Source organism: Quercus robur, chromosome 8 (assembly GCF_932294415.1).
Source record: "Quercus robur chromosome 8, dhQueRobu3.1, whole genome shotgun sequence".
Taxonomy (NCBI): Eukaryota; Viridiplantae; Streptophyta; class Magnoliopsida; order Fagales; family Fagaceae; genus Quercus; species Quercus robur.
In genome coordinates this window covers 40,950,676-40,970,003 of record NC_065541.1, presented here as the reverse complement: position 1 = coordinate 40,970,003, position 19,328 = coordinate 40,950,676, and the positions used below count along the sequence as shown (strand labels likewise).

The 19,328-nt window shown below is 38.9% G+C and overlaps 2 protein-coding genes across 4 annotated transcripts; both read left to right on the top strand.

Annotated features, from left to right (window-relative positions):
• Window positions 1–1,616: 1,616 nt before the first annotated feature.
• LOC126696294 (uncharacterized mitochondrial protein AtMg00860-like) lies at window positions 1,617–2,048 on the top strand. The gene has a single exon (XM_050393059.1). It carries the CDS (start codon window positions 1,617–1,619, stop codon window positions 2,046–2,048), a length of 432 nt encoding a protein of 143 aa, XP_050249016.1.
• Window positions 2,049–15,029: 12,981 nt separating this feature from the next.
• Window positions 15,030–18,620, top strand: LOC126695520 (uncharacterized). Of its 3 annotated transcripts, XM_050392293.1 has the most exons (4): window positions 15,051–15,412; window positions 15,838–15,996; window positions 16,822–17,040; window positions 17,864–18,620. In XM_050392293.1, exons 1-4 carry the CDS (start codon window positions 15,212–15,214, stop codon window positions 17,876–17,878), a joined length of 594 nt encoding a protein of 197 aa, XP_050248250.1. In that variant the 5' UTR covers window positions 15,051–15,211; the 3' UTR covers window positions 17,879–18,620. The 3 variants fall into 3 exon arrangements, with proteins under 3 accessions (XP_050248251.1, XP_050248249.1, XP_050248250.1); XM_050392292.1 differs by lacking the exon at window positions 17,864–18,620 and having other exon boundaries at window positions 15,048–15,412; window positions 16,822–17,372; XM_050392294.1 differs by lacking the exons at window positions 15,838–15,996; window positions 17,864–18,620 and having other exon boundaries at window positions 15,030–15,412; window positions 16,822–17,372.
• The last annotated feature ends 708 nt before the right edge of the window (window positions 18,621–19,328 follow it).

Sequence of the window (19,328 nt, the reverse complement as noted above, 5' to 3'; positions counted from 1 at the left end):
AGAGGTCTAGAGACAAGTACTGTCACTTTCACCGTGACCACGATCATGACACAACTGACTGCTACGATTTGAAGCAAGAAATAGAAGCTCTCATTAGGCAAGGAAAGTTACAAAGGTTCGTCAGCAAGGAAAGAATGGACCCACCACAAAAGCAGGTTCCCCGACGAAAAAATGAATGTCCTAGGCCACCCATAGGAGACATAAGGATGATTGTGGAAGGCATAGCGACCTCTGGTTCGTCAAAAAAGGCCCGTAAGACTTACCTCAGGATGGTCCAGAACGTCCAGCTGACAGGCTTCATACCAAAGATGGCACAAATTGACAACCCCATCATTGAATTTTTAGAGGAAGATGCTCGACATCTCCACCACTCGCATGACGATGCACTTATCGTTAGCATACAGGTAGGAGACTACAACACACATCGGGTCCTAGTTGACAACGGAAGCTCTACTGACATCCCCTACTACTCGGCATTCTAGCAAATGAGGATTGACAAGAAATGGCTGGTCCTAACCAACGCCCTCGCTCGTTGGGTTCAGGGGGACAAAAGTATCCCCCCTTGGCGTAGTCACGTTACCCGTAACGGTTGGTGATTATCATCAGCAAATCACTAAGGATGTTACATTCCTTGTTGTCGACTGCTCGTCCACATACAATGCCATCCTAGGATGACTTACCCTCAACTCGTGGAAGGCGGTAACTTCAACCTACCACTTGATAATCAAAATCCCCACCGAGTACGGAGTGGGAGAAGTATGTGGAAACCAAGTAGCTGCACACGAGTGCTACATAGCAATGTTGGAAATGGATGATCATCTATAGATAATGAACATAGAAGAGCAGGGGACGGTGGCAGAACCTGTTGAAGGACTTGAAGAGATACTTCTCGACAACTCCAAACCAAATCGAACGACTAAGATCGAAACCCTCGTTAGCCCAATGGTCCGCCAAGCACTCAAGAATTTTCTCAAAAAGAACCTGGACATCTTCGCTTGGAGCCATGAAGACATGCCCGGGATTGATCCGGCAATCATGGTCCACAGGTTGAACGTGTCACCCACTTTTCCACTTATCCGTTAGAAGAAGCGAGTGTTCACCCAAGAACGAGACCGAGCTATAGTGGAAAGAAGTCAATAAGTTGCAAGAGGCAGACTTCATCCGAGAAGTTTACTACCCCGACTGGTTGGCCAACGTGGTAATGGTCAAGAAAGCCAATGGAAAGTGGAGAATGTGTGTAGACTTCACAAATTTGAACACGGCATGCCCCAAAGATAGCTACCCTCTCCCACGGATTGACGTCTTAGTAGACTCTACAGCCCGACACCAGTTGCTGAGTTTCATGGATGCTTTTTCTAGTTACAACAAGATAAAACTGGATGAAGCTGACCAAGAGAAGACTTCGTTTGTCACCAGCCAAGGCCTCTTTTGCTACAAAGTAATGTCGTTCGGCCTAAAGAACACAGGCGTGACATACTAGAGGCTCATGAATAAGATGTTTACACATCAGATCGGAAGAAATGTCCAGGTCTACGTTGATGCTAGTAAAAAGCCAAATGGAGGATGACCATTTGGACGATCTCAGGGAAACTTTCGACACCCTCTAATCTTACAACATGAAGCTTAACCCGAGCAAGTGTGCGTTCGGGGTGATGACTGAAAAATTCTTAGGGTTCATAGTGTCTCAAAGAGGTATCAAAGTCGACCCAGATAAGATCCAGGCCATAATAGAAATGACACCACCAAGGAACATGAAAGAAGTCCAGAGCCTCAAAGGCAAGGTAGCCGCGCTTAATAGGTTTGTGTTAAGGGCGACGGACAAGTGTATACCTTTCTTCCACACGCTGAAGAAGTCTTTTGAGTGGACGGCTGAGTGTCAACAAGCATTCGAGGATCTGAAGGCCTACTTCTCTTCCCCACCATTGCTAAGTCCCTCTAAACCAGAAGAAGAATTGTTCCTTTACCTAGCCATATCCTCAGCTGTTGTTAGTGCGACCTTGGTTAGAGAAGAAGACAAGGTGCAAAAGCTTGCGTACTACACCAGCTAGCATTCCATGGTGTAAAAGAGAGGTACCCACCGATGGAGAAGCTCGCCTTTGCTTTGGTTACAACGGCCGGCAAACTCAAGCTGTATTTTCAAGCCCACACGGTAATTCTCCTGACTCACAAGCCCCTAGGGCGAGCAATGAGTAATCCTGAAGCCACCAGATGAATGGCACTTTGGGCAATAGAATTGGGAAAATTTGACATACAGTACCGCTTGCATATTGCCATTAAAGGGCAGGTGGTCGCTGACTTTATTGCGGAATATGAAGGGCCAGGGGGCAAAAAAGCATCCTCGTTAGAGTATCCACACAGACAAATCATCGAACAAACAAGCAAGAGGAGCGGGTATTGTACTTTGTTCTCTAGAAGGGGACGAAATTGAATGCATAGTTTATCTCGACTTCCCTACGACCAATAACAAAGCAGAGTACGAAGCTCTAGGAGCAGGATTAGATCTCGCTAAAGTAGTGGGGGCCACAAGTGTGGTTGTTCATTACGACTCCCAGATCGTCACGAACCAAGTGAACAGCGACTACAAATGTAAGGGTGAAAGGATGAAGAAGTACCTGGAGCAAGTAAAGAAAAGGGCAGACGACCTACAGGCCAAGATTATTCAAATCCCAAGATGAGAGAACGAGCGAGCCGACCATCTTGCTAAGGCCGCATCAGCAGAATACATGATCATCCCTAGCAAGGTATTTTCCTTTATTCAGTTTTTGCTGTTGATAGATGCCATTGATGTGCAGGAGATAGGTTCCAAAAGCAACTGGACCACACCTTTAGTCTCCTACTTGAAAGACGGCACACTACCTGACAGTAGGGAGGTTACAAGGAAGCTGAAGGTCCAAGCAGCACGATTTGTCCTGATAAAGGACATCTTATACAAAAGAGGCAAGACGGCACACTACCTGACAGTAGGGAGGCTACAAGGAAGCTGAAAGTCCAAGCAGCACAATTTGTCCTGACAAAGGACATCTTATACAAAAGAGGCTTCTCTTGCCCGCTCCTAAGATGTTTAAGCCCCGAAGAAGCGGACTATGTCATGAGAGAAGTCCATGAAGGGATTTGCGGGAACCATTCATGGTCGCGGTCATTGGTATACAAACTAATTCGAGCGGTATACTATTGGCCTACTATGCAAAAGGATGCCCAGGCATATGTCAAAGGTTCAACAATGTCATCAGACAGCCGACAAAAGAGCTCACCCCAATGATGGCCCCATGGCCTTTCGCTCAATAGGGACTAGACATCATGGGCCCATTCCCCATAGCAATACGACAGCTGAAGTTCCTTATAGTCGACATAGATTATTTCACCAAATGGGTAGAAGCTGAAGCCTTAGCCGCCATAACAGAGAAGAATGTGAGAAGTTTTGTCTAGAGGAATATCGTTTGTAGGTATGGGATCCTAGGGTCTTGGTTTCAGATAACGGGAAACAGTTCGACAACGACTCCTTTAGGGATTTTTGCTCACAATTGGGAATCAAAAACCATTACTCCTCCCCCGCCCACCCACAAGCCAATGGACAGGTTGAGGTTACGAACTGATCCTTGCTTAAAATCATCAAGACTTGGCTCGAGGGGGCAAAGGGTATATGGCCAGAGGAGCTGCTAAGCGTACTATGGGCATATAAAACGACAGCCAGAACACTTATGGGGGAGACACTGTTCCGACTAGCATACGAGAGCGAGGTAGTTATCCTAGTTGAGGTCGGATTCACAAGCTACAGGGTGGACAATCATGATGAAAGGAGAAACGACGAGGCCATGTGTCTACAGCTTGACCTAGTGGATGAAGTCAGGGCGACAGTTGAACAAAAGCTCGCGCGATACCAGGACCTCATGGCCAAGCACTACAACTCCAAAGTCAGACACAAAGAATTCAAGGTTGGAGACCTCATCTTGAGGAAGGTGACGGGTGCCACTAAAGATCCCACCCAAGGAAAGCTCAGTCCTAACTGGGAGGGACCCTATAGAATCACTACATGGCAGAGGAAAGGCACCTACCACCTGGAGACGCTAGATGGACAAAAGTTGCACCATCCATGGAACACCGAGCATCTCAAGAAATATTACCAGTAGATGACAGCAGGAGGAGCGACACTCCTCATTTCCATTTTATTTCTTTTAGTTAAATTTTGCTTACAATACTTTCTAAGCCCAAAGGGCAGGGTTTTTTTTATCCATTTTAAGAATAATTTTTACTTATGCACGCCTTTATCATAATAAGAAGAGTTATTCAGATATGACCTGCGTATATATTTATCTCTACAAAACTACTTTTGTAAGACCACAAAGTGAACAAGTTCATCTCATGAGGATGCCTTGAAATTATAAAGTCCACAAGTGGATGAGTACATTATTAAGTCCACAAGTGGACAAGTTTATTACAAAATCCACAATGTGGACAAATTAAAATTATGGAGTCCACACAAGTGGACGAGTTCATTACTAAGTCTACAAATGGACAAGTTTATTACAAAGTCCAAAAAGTGGACGAATTGAGATTATAAGTCCACAAATGGACGAATTCATTACCAAAGTCCACAGGTGGACCAGTTTATTATCAAAGTCCACAAGGGGACAAGTTTATTACAAAGTCCACAAAGTGGACGAATTAAAATTATGAAGTCCATAAGTGGACAGTTCATTGTTAAGTCCAAAAGTGGACGAGTTCATTCCATTGGGATACTGTAAAATTATTAAGTCCACAGGTGGATGAGTTTATTACAAAGTCCACAAGTGGACAAAGTTCAACCTTGAAAATACTAAGTCCACAAGTGAATGGGTTCATTATTAAGTCCAAAAGAGGACGAATTCACCAAATTAAGGTGCCTTAAAATTATGAAGTCCACAAGTGGACGAGTCCATCCCATTAGGTTGCCTTAAAATTGTTAAGTCCACAAGTGGATGGGTTTGTTACACAGTCCACCAGGGGACGAGTTCATCCTTAAAAGAAGACAAGGGAACGAGTTTATTATTTGGTTCTTAGACCAGACGAGTTCACTATTATGCCTAAAAAAGGACAAGTCCACCAAAGTAGACGGATTCACACATGATACCCACCAGACAGACATACGCATATCAACTAATACTAAAAGCGACGGATATAAAATAAGAAATATATAAATAAATAAAATCATTACAAACAAGGCCCAAAAACACAAAAGGGCACTTAACATTGTCTGGGAACTGGACGAAATACATTACAAATTGTCAATGAAAATAAAAAAACAACTAAACTAAGGGGTCCTGGACGTCCGAAGCTGAAGGGTTCCCGTCATCTTTAAAAGGAGGGTCCTAGACGTCCTGAGTTGGGGGTTTTTCAGCATCTTGAGCTTCAGTAGACGGGATCAACGGAGTGACAGGCTTCTCCATGGCAGGCTGAGCAAGAAAAACACCATTATTTTTTGGATCCCACTCTAACTAGGAGGAGTTGTTGGTCTCCTCAAAAATGGTGTCGCCAGTTGGAGTCAATGATATGGGGTCGTCCATGGAGACCTTAGATAAATCGAAGTGGGGGTAGACAGACTTAACCTGCTTCAGGTAGTCCTAAAACCCGTCACTGTAGTAAACGGCGCAAAAAGTGGACGAGTTCATTACTAAGTCTACAAATGGACAAGTTTATTACAAAGTCCAAAAAGTGGACGAATTGAGATTATAAGTCCACAAGTGGACAAATTCATTACCAAAGTCCACAGGTGGACCAGTTTATTATCAAAGTCCACAAGGGGACAAGTTTATTACAAAGTCCACAAAGTGGATGAATTAAAATTATGAAGTCCATAAGTGGACGAGTTCATTGTTAAGTCCAAAAGTGGACGAGTTCATTCCATTGGGATACTGTAAAATTATTAAGTCCACAGGTGGATGAGTTTATTACAAAGTCCACAAGTGGACAAAGTTCAACCTTGAAAATACTAAGTCCACAAGTGAATGGGTTCATTATTAAGTCCAAAAGAGGACGAATTCACCAAATTAAGGTGCCTTAAAATTATGAAGTCCACAAGTGGACGAGTCCATCCCATTAGGTTGCCTTAAAATTGTTAAGTCCACAAGTGGATGGGTTTGTTACACAGTCCACCAGGGGACGAGTTCATCCTTAAAAGAAGACAAGGGAACGAGTTTATTATTTGGTTCTTAGACCAGACGAGTTCACTATTATGCCTAAAAAAAGGACAAGTCCACCAAAGTAGACGGATTCACACATGATACCCACCAGACAGACATACGCATATCAACTAATACTAAAAGCGACGGATAAAAAATAAGAAATATATAAATAAATAAAATCATTACAAACAAGGCCCAAAAACACAAAAGGGCACTTAACATTGTCTGGGAACTGGACGAAATACATTACAAATTGTCAATGAAAATAAAAAAACAACTAAACTAAGGGGTCCTGGACGTCCGAAGCTGAAGGGTTCCCGTCATCTTTAAAAGGAGGGTCCTGGACGTCCTGAGTTGGGGGTTTTTCAGCATCTTGAGCTTCAGTAGACGGGATCAACGGAGTGACAGGCTTCTCCATGGCAGGTTGAGCAAGAAAAACACCATTATTTTTTGGATCCCACTCTAACTAGATGGAGTTGTTGGTCTCCTCAAAAATGGTGTCGCCAGTTGGAGTCAATGATATGGGGTCGTCCATGGAGACCTTAGATAAATCGAAGTGGGGGTAGACAGACTTAACCTGCTTCAGGTGGTCTTAAAACCCGTCACTGTAGTAAACGGCACAAAAAGTGGACGAGTTCATTACTAAGTCTACAAATGGACAAGTTTATTACAAAGTCCAAAAAGTGGACGAATTGAGATTATAAGTCCACAAGTGGACGAATTCATTACCAAAGTCCACAGGTGGACCAATTTATTATCAAAGTCCACAAGGGGACAAGTTTATTACAAAGTCCACAAAGTGGACGAATTAACATTATGAAGTCCATAAGTGGACGAGTTCATTGTTAAGTCCAAAAGTGGACGAGTTCATTCCATTAGGATACTGTAAAATTATTAAGCCCACAGGTGGATGAGTTTATTACAAAGTCCACAAGTGGACAAAGTTCAACCTTGAAAATACTAAGTCCACAAGTGAATGGGTTCATTATTAAGTTCAAAAGAGGACGAATTCACCAAATTAAGGTGCCTTAAAATTATGAAGTCCACAAGTGGACGAGTCCATCCCATTAGGTTGCCTTAAAATTGTTAAGTCCATAAGTGGATGGGTTTGTTACACAATCCACCAGGGGACGAGTTCATCCTTAAAAGAAGACAAGGAACGAGTTTATTATTTGGTTCTTAGACCAGACAAGTTCACTATTATGCCTAAAAAAGGACGAGTCCACCAAAGTAGATGATGTGCATGAAATATATACAATAAAGTACTCACATATCTACATATTTAGCCTTACTTTTATGTTATTTTGTGACTAATTATATAATATCTTTGTGTTGTAGGTAACAAGGGTTTTACATGCAAAGTGGGGCTAGGCCAATTGAATCAAGCCAACTTACAGCCAGCCAGGCATGAATTCAAGAAAATACCAATCCAATTAAATTTAAGTCCAATTGGAGCAAGGAATCAAAGGAAATATGCGCCAAATCCAAGTCCAATTCGGATTAGGATTCCAGACTGCACATCAGTTAGTATTTTTGGCATAACTTTCGGCTCAGATGTCCAATAGAGATGATTCAAGTTGGGCTGAAAAGTTAACTTAAAGGGCTACAACTTTGTAGTTTAGAAAAGTCCGAATTCTGAAGTTAAGTGGGCCAAAATGGTCGGTTAAGTGAAGCCTAAAAATCTGGGATTTTCTCCAAACGGGAATTCAACTTGTAATAGGATTCCTTGACCTATTTAAGGGCTCTTTAGGGCAAAATTCAAGAGGCAGAGGCTAGTGCTAGGGCTGAGGGCTGAATGTATAGAGAGTGCGGCTACTTCTTTGGTTTTCTTCCATGACAATTAGTTTTATTTTATTTGTCTAGTTTAATGTTTAGTATTTTATTTTTGTGTTTTCTTTCAATTACTATGAGTAGCTAAATTTATAATTAGGGTTGAGGATGAAACCTTATTAAGGATTATCAATAATATTTATGTGATTTGATTTTTCCCACAATAGTTGTTCTTTAATGATTTAAATTGTTCTTGCTTCATATCAATTGACTAAAATGAGATTCTAGATATGAGTTCAATCATGTTTTTCTCATGATTTAGGATTTGTCTTAATTAATTGAATGCTTGGTTTATTAATTCTTGATTATAAAATTGGATATCACTTGTGATTTGTCTATCAATCGATACAATTTATGATTTGATTTTTAGAATTGGATATATCTTGTGATTTGTTTGGCTACGGATACAATTGATGATTTGATTTTATACTTAAGAAGCGAAGAAGAACATGCTTTTGATTTTTAAAATAAGGATTTTAATGATGATATTTTCCATGTTAGCAAGATTGATTTCTAGATTATCATGCAGTGGTTGGGAAAAATTAATGATCATAAATATATGCTGATATGACTTACAAGGCGGATTCCAAAACCTTAATTCCTTTCTCTTGATTGTTTACATCTTTTCATTGCTTTATATCTTTTGCTTAGTTTAACTATTTGCTTAATTTTATTATTTGTTTAGTTTATGTAATTGCAAACAACCAATTTTTATTAAACTAGATTAGGATTAATTTGGTTAAGGTTTAATTAATTTTCCTACGTTCATACAAGTCCCTGTGGATTCGACCTCGTTCTTGTCCAACTATACTTCGGTACGGTTCGTACACTTGCGAATATTTTAAAATTTCACAACAGTAGACGGATTCACACATGATACCCACCAGACAAACATACGCATATCAACTAATGCTAAAAGCGACGGATATAAAATAAGAAATATATAAATAAAGTAAAATCATTACAAACAAGGCCCAAAAACACAAAAGGGCACTTAACATTGTCTGGGAACTGGACGAAATACATTACAAATTGTCAATGAAAATAAAAAACAACTAAACTAAGGGGTCCTGGACGTCTGGAGCTGAAGGGTTCCCGTCATCTTTAAAAGGAGGGTCCAGGACGTCCTGAGTTGGGGGGTTTTCAGCATCTTGAGCTTCAGTAGACGGGATCAACGGAGTGACAGGCTTCTCCATGGCAGGCCGAGCAAGAAAAACACCATTATTTTTTGGATCCCACTCTAACTAGGTGGAGTCGTTGGTCTCCTTAAAAATGGTGTCGCCAGTTGGAGTCAATGATATGGGGTCGTCCATGGAGACCTTAGATAAATCCAAGTGGGGGTAGACAGACTTAACCTGCTTCAGGTAGTCCTAAAACCGGTCACTGTAGTAAACGGCGCAAAAGTCGATGAAAGGCTGTGAAGCCTTAAACTCTGTCACATCGTCAGCCCTGGCTGTCTCCACCTACCCAAGGAGTGCCACCAATTCCTTTTCCAAGGACGTCTTCACCTCTTACTCCTTCTCCCGCTAACGGGTCTCCTCCTTCAGCTTCCTATTTAACTCAGTCACCTCCTTGTTGAGAGTACAAAAGGAGTCCTTGTATTGATCCTGTTCATTGGTCAACGTTTCATTTCGCTTCCTAAGACGACTAATTACCCCCTTCTCAGCAATGCACTTGTCTTGGAGCGCCTTCATGCGCACCAATGCCTGAAAATGGAACGTAATCGTCAGTTGACAAATAAAAAATAAAGAAAAAATTGATTAGGAGAAGAACTTACCTTGGAGAGATAAAAAAGACTTGACACCCCCAGGTCCTCCATCTCCTGCTCAGCATAAGGATCCACGTCCGTCTCCTTGATGATTGATTCAATCATCTTAACGGTGTATCCTTTGTGTGTAAGAAGGCGACGGGTTCCCTAGGTGACGGGGCCCAACGATGTCATCAAGCCTTTGCCAGTTCCATGGCTCGGCTTGAGAGACGATGGCTTCTTAGGCTGCTTCTCCCTAGGGGTGACTAATGGCTTCTTAGAAGGATGGTCATCCTTCCTGTCAGTCTTTCTTTTAGGCACCCTCTTCCCGACGGCCTTGGGGGCTGACGAGGATGCCTTTTCTTCCCCATTCTCCTTATCCTCCTTCTTATGCGCCACATTTGACACTCTTACCAAAGCTCTTTTCCTGGCTGCATCCATTTCTGTTAAGGACAAAGGACGGGAAGATAAACACAAGGACAACAAAGAGGGAACAAAAGGAAATAAGGAAAGGAAAACTTACGACGACAAGAGTATTCGTTCAACCTACGAGCTATAGGTGTCGGCTTTGGACCCCCATAGTATGCATGCAGTGTGTTGAGAGTAATTAGGTCTCTACTCTTCTGCTCCTCGAACGGGATATCAAGAACTCGACGTATAAAAGCCTCTTACTTGTCAGATATGCGCAAGCGAGCACTGGTTAAAAAAAAGGAGTGATGACATTAGATACTTAACAAATAAGCAGTAAAAGAAGTAAGAGAAAACACTGACAGTGCTAAACCTGAATCTCTAACAATACCCCAAGTATTGTCGAAGCCATGAGGCATTGTAACCCACTCCTCTAGACGACATACCCAATTTGTCCCTTGAACAAAGAAGTATCTACCCTTCCAGCTCCTATTAGAGTGAGGCATATCCAACACCAGCCTAAGCTCTTTCTTCCGTGCAGCAAAGTGGTATATCTCTTGGGACGAGATGATGTGCTGTGGTCTATAGCACCAAAAGAACTCGTCCAGTGAAAGCTGATGGTTCCTGCCACTTAGACAACCCCACATAATCTCAGCTCCGGTGAATATCCTCTAAGCATTGGGAGTAAATTGGCTGATGGATAGCCCAAGAAAATTGGCCAACTGACGGTGCAAGGCCGTCAGTGGCAACCTTAGTCCTGCCGTGAACATGGCATCATACATACCAAAATATGTGGTCTTCCTCGAGTAGCACTTCTCAGACTTCCCAAGGAGACGAATTGGGATATGGTTAGGAATTTGGTAATGGTCCCTTAAATTCTTAAAGATTTTGGCCGTCATCGTTGGCTTAAAATCATTAACAGTCCACATTTTGGGAAGGATAAATGGACGAGTGTGGCCATCCTGGGGCTTCCTAAACTTCCTCTTCTAGAGGTTTTCTCGTCAACTTCACCCTCCTCCCTTTCATCCTCTCCCTCCTCTCCTCCCTCATCACCTTTGTCCTCACTTTCATCTACCTTTTCTTCTTCTTCCTCTCCATCACAACTTTTCACTTCCTCGCCAGGAGAATGGGTGGACGTTTCCTTCTCTGACGACTAGGGAAAGCCCTCCTAGGGCTCATGACTTGACTAGAAGACTTCGTCGTAGCCCGCTTCTTCATGGACTGATGACTGCTCACTCGTCGCTTCTCTAGACATCTATACACCTACAAGCAACGAAGGTATTCTAAGAACCTAAGTTGACGGCCTCTCTAGAGAATTAACTACCAACTAGAAAAACAAAAATAAAAGATAGAATAAAAGAAAGGACTTACCAAGTTAGTAGACGTTTCCTTAAGAAGTGACGACCTTAATAGGATGACAGCAGCAAAGGCAACGGGATCAGCAAGTTAACGGAAGCAAGAAAGACAGTAATGAGCTCTCTCTCTCAAGATCAATAAGGATGAAATAAGAGGAATGAGGGGAAGAGGTGAGATATATATAGAACAAAAAGTGCACGGAAGACAAAGCGAAGCTTTTGTTCAAAAATGAAGCCAACTGGCTTATGCCACATGTCCTAGCATTTAATAATGGCTGCTTGAGGGATCATCTATAAATACCCCTTTCTTTTTTCTTGAATAGACTAAAAATAATAATAGTAAAAAAGCTACAAATCATACTTCATAACCTGTCAGCTAGAGCCGAAGAGGATATGGAGTAGGGGGCAGCTGATAAGGGTAACTCTGAAAGATTGATAAACTCATTAACATGAAGCAAAGCTGACAGTCCTAACGAACCCAACGACCTTGCTGAAGCCTTTATAAACGACAACACCATAAAGCCGACAGTTCCACCACGAGGTTGACGGGTGCGACACTTGAATAAGATAACTAGAATGCATAGACAGGATATGAAGTTGACGGAAGGAAGCTGAAGGGGATAAATAAACCTTTGACGAGTCTAACATGGTCTTGCTTGGCCTCCACGCATGAATATATAAGGAAACATCTTATGCTCCATGACTAACCCTAATCGAGAGAATTCCTACAAGGAAAGGATCCCACATGATACGCGTAGTAATGAAGATCTTCCCTACAAGGAAAAGCCCTCTATGCCAAGGAACAAATGTCAACCCTACCTACTATAAAAACTCCAAAACTCTCACAATCCAAGGTACGCATAATTTCCCCAGCTCTGGTACTCTAGAAGAAAGTTCTCTAACTTAACCTTCGGAGGATCTTTGGCTAGTACCACACCGATAGTCTTTTAAGGTCTTCTTTTTCTGTGTTGTGCAGGCGTTGTCTTAAGCACGTGAGGACTGTGCGACTTACTGACGATTTTTAGCATCATCATAACCCATTTACATTATGTCTTGTCTTTAAATTCTTTTACATTCAAGTCTTTAAATTTATGCACTTAGAGCTTGCTTTGTTTTCCATTTTCCCTTTCTCATGTGTAATAGGGTTTAAGAGTGCTAACTTTCTAGCTAACATCATAAATCCCAGATTACCATAGAGTAAAAAGTTAGGGTAAACAAACCTTTAAAAAATGTGTTTTCCAAAAGATAAAAATGGTTCCAATGACCAACCCCTTTCTAAAAAATGAATGTTTTCAAAAGAAAGTTTCTCTTAAATCCATAAAAGCCTTCCAAATGGGCATTTTTGAAGTCTTTCTCTTAAAACCCTTTTTGTTTCTCTTTCTTCCAAAATGATTTTAACTTAAAAAAAAGGTTTTGGCATCATCTTTCAAAAAATATGGAAACCCCCTTTTTTGAGATTCTTTTAAATTGGTTCTAATCTTTGTTCCTAAGTAATATATGGTAGAAGTCTTCAAGACCAAGACTCCTATTTCTCAATATGGAAAAGAACCCACAAGCTTGGATGTGATAAGGTTTATGACTTGCTTAAGAAAAATTCCTTTTAAAAAGATTTTTCTTAAAACAACCTTCTTACATTCTTCAAAAATGAATAAAAACCATGGATTTTTACCTTAAAGCTCTCATTTTCAAAAGAAAACCCATGAAAACCATTTTCTCTAAATCAATCCTTTGTGTTTTAATTGGGGTTTCATAACCTTTTTCCCAAATAAATTGTTGCTCCCTTTGTTTTAATTTTCTTTACAAATGATTTCTAAATATAAACTTTGTTTTCTTCAAAACTTTTTTGTTATCTTTTCATAAAAAACACAAAGTTTAACCCTCCAGTATTTGCCAACAATGCTTTTGATTAGGGTTATTTTAGTTTAATTGCATTCTTTCTTACATATACATATAGTGTGAAACCTAATTCAAGTCGCGAATACATTACAGACCTAGCAACAGGTTCAAGTCTGACTCAAGTATAAGGGTGTGTTTGTTTGGAGAGATTTTAGGTAGGATAGAAAATTTAGGAGAGAAAAGTGGAGAGATAGCATTTTAAGTGGTTGTTTGGTTGGGAATGGGGAGTGGAAAATAAGTGGTGGGGTTTGAGTGTTTTCTCTTTGGGTCTACCTAAAAGTTTTCTTTCTAAAATGAAGAGAAAACTATAAGGGAGAAAAGCTCAATTTAAGCTAACCAAAATGCCCATGTGCACTATGCATATGGGCATTGTTCACTTGTTCTTACTAGATTTTTTTTTTTTTTTTTTTTTTTTCTTTTGGGTGCTGCGTTCTTGCTATTTGCTTTTCTTTTTTTCTTTTTTCTTTTTTCTTTTTTTTTTTCTTTTTTTTCCCTTTTTTTCTTTTCTTTTCTTTTTTTTCGCTTTTGTTGTACTTCTAGTAGTGTTTTTTTTTTTTTTTGGTGCTCATCTTCCTTTGGCTTGTGCTATTTTTTTTTTTTTTTTTTAAATTGAAATGTCCATACAATTTTTTTTTATATAAAAAATGTGTTACTTTTCAATTTTATTTAATGGGGGACATAATATTTTCCTTCCTCTCATTTTCTTCTCAATCAAACAAATAAGTTTTCCATCTCTTAATTTTTCCATCCTCTCAACCAAACACAAATAGAAAACTAAGGTTATGTTTGGTACCAGTTTTTGTTTTCTATTTTCAAAAACTTGTTTGGCAACCCAAAATGGATAAAAAAACAAAAACTGTTCTCAAAACTCAGTTTATGAAGGAAATTGAAAATATGCAAAGGATTGATTTTAGTTTCTAATTTTCAAAAGTCAATGAATTAGACACGTGTTTTCATTGACTTTTGAAAATTAAAAACTAAAAACAGTCTTTTACATGTTTTCAATTTCCTTCACAAACTGAGTTTTGAGAACAGTTTTTGTTCTCTATTCATTTTGGGTTGCCAAACAAATTTTTTAGTTTTAAAAATAGAAAATTGTTTTTGAAAACAAAAAATAAGAGAAAAAACAGTTACCAAACATATCCTAAATATCTTCTATTCTCTCACTTTTATTTTCTCTCCCCATTTCCTATCCTCTCACTTTTTTACTTTTCCAATCAAACGAATCCTAAAAGTGGGTCATTATATATGGTTTGGGTCAAAATTTCACAAATAAATTTAGCTTAAAATGCAGAGTTCACATTCTATACTTAACTAAAATTCATTTTAGTTCTCAAACAATTTTTTTCATTCAATTGAGGCTTTTAAATTTCAAAATTATTCAATTTAAAATTTTCATCTAATTCTATTAAAAAAATTGCTATTAATTATGCAATTGCAATTAACTAATAAAACATTTAAAAAAAAAATCTCTCATAGAGATATGAACGAAATAAATTTAAAATTTAAAGAACTCAATTAAACAAAAATAATATTAAAGGCACGAAATGAAATTTAGTCAAACATAAATAGTATAATTTGTATATAAGCCTTAATTTAATATCGTCGTTAATTTTGGGAGTGTGTCCATTCCTCTTTGGTCCTCCGTAATTTCTTCTTTCCATTTTCAAGTTCTATAAAAAAACCTATTTTGTATTTTTACGTTTTTGGAAGGGGAGAAACTAGACAGATGTAAAAGGAGATAAAAGCAGAAGACCAGAAAAAAGGGCCATTCTAACTCTGTAGAGTGAGTAGCTGAGGAAAGCGTTTTGAGTGAAATGATATTATTACACTTACGATGCTATCCTGCTTATCCTACACCACCTAAATTGAGCCAAGAGCTTAGCAAAAACCCAACTACATATCCATCTTCAAGTGTTCTTCTCTGTTCCTCGGAATGCAAACTCAAGCTAAGCTCCAAAGCTTCTTTCCAGTGTTCTTGCACCGAAAAGGAGAACACCCATGAAGCCTCTTCTCAGGTTGATTCTAAATTACTACTTGCTTTATCTTAAATTAATTCCGTTCGTATCATATTTTTGGTTTATCCGAAATTTTGTTAAAGATTATTTTTTTTCTACATTAATTGATAAGTAATTCTAACAATTCTGACATACTAAAATACAGACATGGGTGTTTCAGAAATGGGTGTGCAAGACATTGGTTGCCAAGTTTTTTCTGTTATTAGAAGAAAAAAAAACATTATAGGCGATATATATTGTGAATGTGAAATGGGGGTTTAATAAGTGTTTTCAATTACTTTTTTCAGGGGCAATTACATAAGCAATACAGAAAATGTGATTGCGACATATATGCTGAATAATTAGCATGCATTAACTACCATTTTCAATTATGTGTATTTTGTTACTAATACGGGGATGGGGTCTTTTGTGATCCTTGATTGTAGGGCTTCTCGGCACTGTCAACAGATATTCCATGGGATAGTGGGAGTATATGGAGCACCATGGCTTTTTATATGTTTATTTTGCACATTCCTTTGAGTTTTGGAGGGTTGTCTGTGGTTGCTAAGATTTTGCATGAACCTCATCTTGATCCACAGACTGAAGTGAGTGCATTTGATCTTTCTGATCAATATTTGCCGTTTATTACACTCTGTTTGGTTTCTGGAAACAATGAAATAGGAGAGAAGAAAATGATGAAAAGTGATTTACAAAGGAAACCAATCATCATTGTGGCTTTTTTTTTTTTTTTTTTGATAAGTTTAAAAAGAAACTAGCCAACCCAAGTACATTGGGATGTGCTGTGGGGGCAAAAGTCAAGAAAAAAAATAACCAATCATTGTTATTTTATTTTCTTTTAGTATTTGTTATTATTATTATATAAAACTCTCTTTGTTTCTCATAAAATGCAACTTATCTAGCTCGGAAGGTGCTTTTAGGTGGGGGCTTATATTGTTTGAAATTGGACAAGTTTGAATAGGCATCTGCAATTAAGGCTAATGACACACCATGTAATCAAGTACTCGCCAAACCCTTGCTGTTTTTTTGGTTAAAGGGACAATGATTACTTAAAGGCAATGAGTCTTGTTTTCGTGCCTCTCGCTCTATAATGTGGAGACTCAGATAAAACAAGAAGCTAAGCAATAGGGTGTGGTAATCTGGGCACTGTGTAACCTAGTTTTTTTATCTCATGAAGGAAAATTCTTCATTTAATTTTACTTTTTTTTTTCCTCTTTTCTTCAATGATGATGCTGAGTGCATCAGTCTAACTCTTTTGTGGACTCTTTTTCTGATTACATTCTTGCACATTGTGTTCAAATTAAGAATCCCAAGTTGCTTTTTGTTGCACTTGTTTGTTCAAACTCTCACTATTGCCTGTGATTCTGATAATGAATTTGCTCACTGATGACTGATGTTTGACCCCCTTGCAGATATTATCACTGCTTGCAGTTCAAATTCTAGAGCTCATTGGGACTCTGTTTCTACTACAGTGGACTGCTAAGCCACAATATAAGTTTATAAACTTCTTTAAAACTAACAAGTTATCAAAAGAGCGGAACTGGTTGTTGGCAGCAGTACTAGGATGTGGGTTTCTGTTTCTGTTGGTTTTCATTACATCAATCCTTGCCGACAGATTGATTGGGCCCAAGGTTGGTGCATTACAGTTTTCTGCTGATCCACACCAAATCTTGAGATTAGTTTTTTCCTTTTTGTTCATGAGATTATCTATAGTTGTTGAGTAAGCTAATCTTTTGAATGAATAAAAGACTAATATGATCCCAATATTTTTGCGATATTTATGTCAAACAGCTGAGGAATTGCTTTCCCATTTGCCTAATGCATACATGTTTATTATTGGAAAACTAGATAAAGATACAGTGAGCCAGTTAGAGTGTTAGTATACTTAGGAATTGATCGAAGATGAGTTTTGGTAGTTGAGGGGGTTGTATTCTTTGCATAGAGCTTGATAAAATTTTTCAGATGATGAAAATTTCATTGAGAATTATAGGTTGCACAACTTGTATTATGATGTGCATAGTTCTTCAGACAACTAAAGCATGTAGAAGAGGTTTTCAGAGCAACTTCAGCTTCATGAGCTGTGGTGCCTAGCCAATTGTGCTACACCTTGGGGATCAATTAAAGAAAATTTTATAGGTTTAATTGAACAATTAGAATTTTCCAGGCTGATGCATTAAGTAGCAATCACATCTGTTTTGCAAGTAGTTAAAAAGGAATGCTTTCAAGAAGAAGATGAAGAAGCAATTTAGGATAAAAGTCTCAACAATCATTCATATTGTAAAGTTGTAATTTACAACTATGTTTATGTTGGCTTTTATTCCGTGCTAAATTTGATTGTAATTATGCTCAATCTTATGTACCTTGTATTTCATGTGGGTTTTATTTATAAGGGTTGTGTGTGAGAGAGAGTGTGTGAAGACTCAAGGCATTTGAAGACTAAAGCTGTTTTCGCAGGTATCTCGCGAGTAAGCTTCCCTCGAAGTGATGCATGTGCCCTGCACATGACTAGAACATGAAGAGTCAGGACAAGATAGAGACAGCTGGTTTTCGCGAGTGTTTCGCAGGTAAGGCCTTCCCGTGAGACACCCGCGAAACATTCTGTTTTGCCAGATTGTCATTTCTGATACACTTTATCCTTACCCACACTATATATACCCACATTACCCACAAATATTGAGGAGTGCTTTTAAGAGAAAACCCTAACCACAAACCTTGAGAGTTAGAGGTTATTATACCCACAATTCTCTACACAATTACTTGTGGATTTTCCTTAACTCCTACCTCTTCATTTCCATACCATTGAGAGGTTGATAGTCCAAACACTTACCACACCCTTTCAGAGTATCAAGTGAGGTTTTGGTGCTGCTAGGAAGCATTGGAAGAAGCCAAGCTTTGGTGGATGCAATCGGGTGTATTGCGGGATCCGGAGAGCTAGATAAGACACGGTTCTGAAAAGCCTTGTTGGAGTAGGAGCTTGAAGGGTTTAGGTAGGCTTGGAGGGTCTTTTGCTATTCATGTATCCCAACTGATTTTCTAGTGGATCGATTACCGCTTGGAGGGCGACGGAGAGGTTTTACGCTGAGTACTTTGGTTTCATCTTCGAAAACACATTAACGTGTTATTTTGTGTTTGCATTTTCTTTCTTACTCTTTTACCTTTCATTTTATTGCTGTGTTATAATGATTATGAGTTAGAGTAGTTTGTTTGTTTATCCACTCGCATTTACTCTTTTCTGTACTTTGTATAAGTTAGAGTAAAATCAATCGAGCCGTAATCTTTAATTTGGGAGTCTAAATAGCTCTTGTGTTTTTAACACATTTTCGAGCTTTCACATATGTTTCTTAAGCAATCACTCATATACTCTGTCAAAGAATTCAACCACACCCTCAAAAGGAGCTTCTAAGCTGCTGTCTGCACTTTTTTTAATTGAAGATTTGATAGATTGGATTGACGTAATTAGGTAATTGGCACTTCTGATTCTAACATAGACTAGGACTTGAAATAAAAGTTATAGTCCATCCGACCTGAGACCAGACCACATTATTGCATCTATTCTCAAAATCTAGAAGTTAACAGACATTCTTGACTCCTGAAACCTACAGAACATGGGTTAACTAAAACATCAACATATAACCTTATAGAAAAGATAGACTATTAGACATAACTTGTTAACTAGAAATTCCCCAAGTGGGTCTCACATCAAATTTAGATAGTATTTTCTAAGGTATCTTATGCCTGTAATTTTATTTTTTCTTTAACCTCTTCAAATGAACATTGTAATTGCATCTTTGGAATTCAGCCATGCTGGTCAAGAGTTGCAAAGATTGGAGAATTTACACTCATAAAAAATCTGAATTATTATTTTTTAATCTGGAATTTAGTATATTTTGGAAGCTGGATGGTGAAGGATCACCTGATC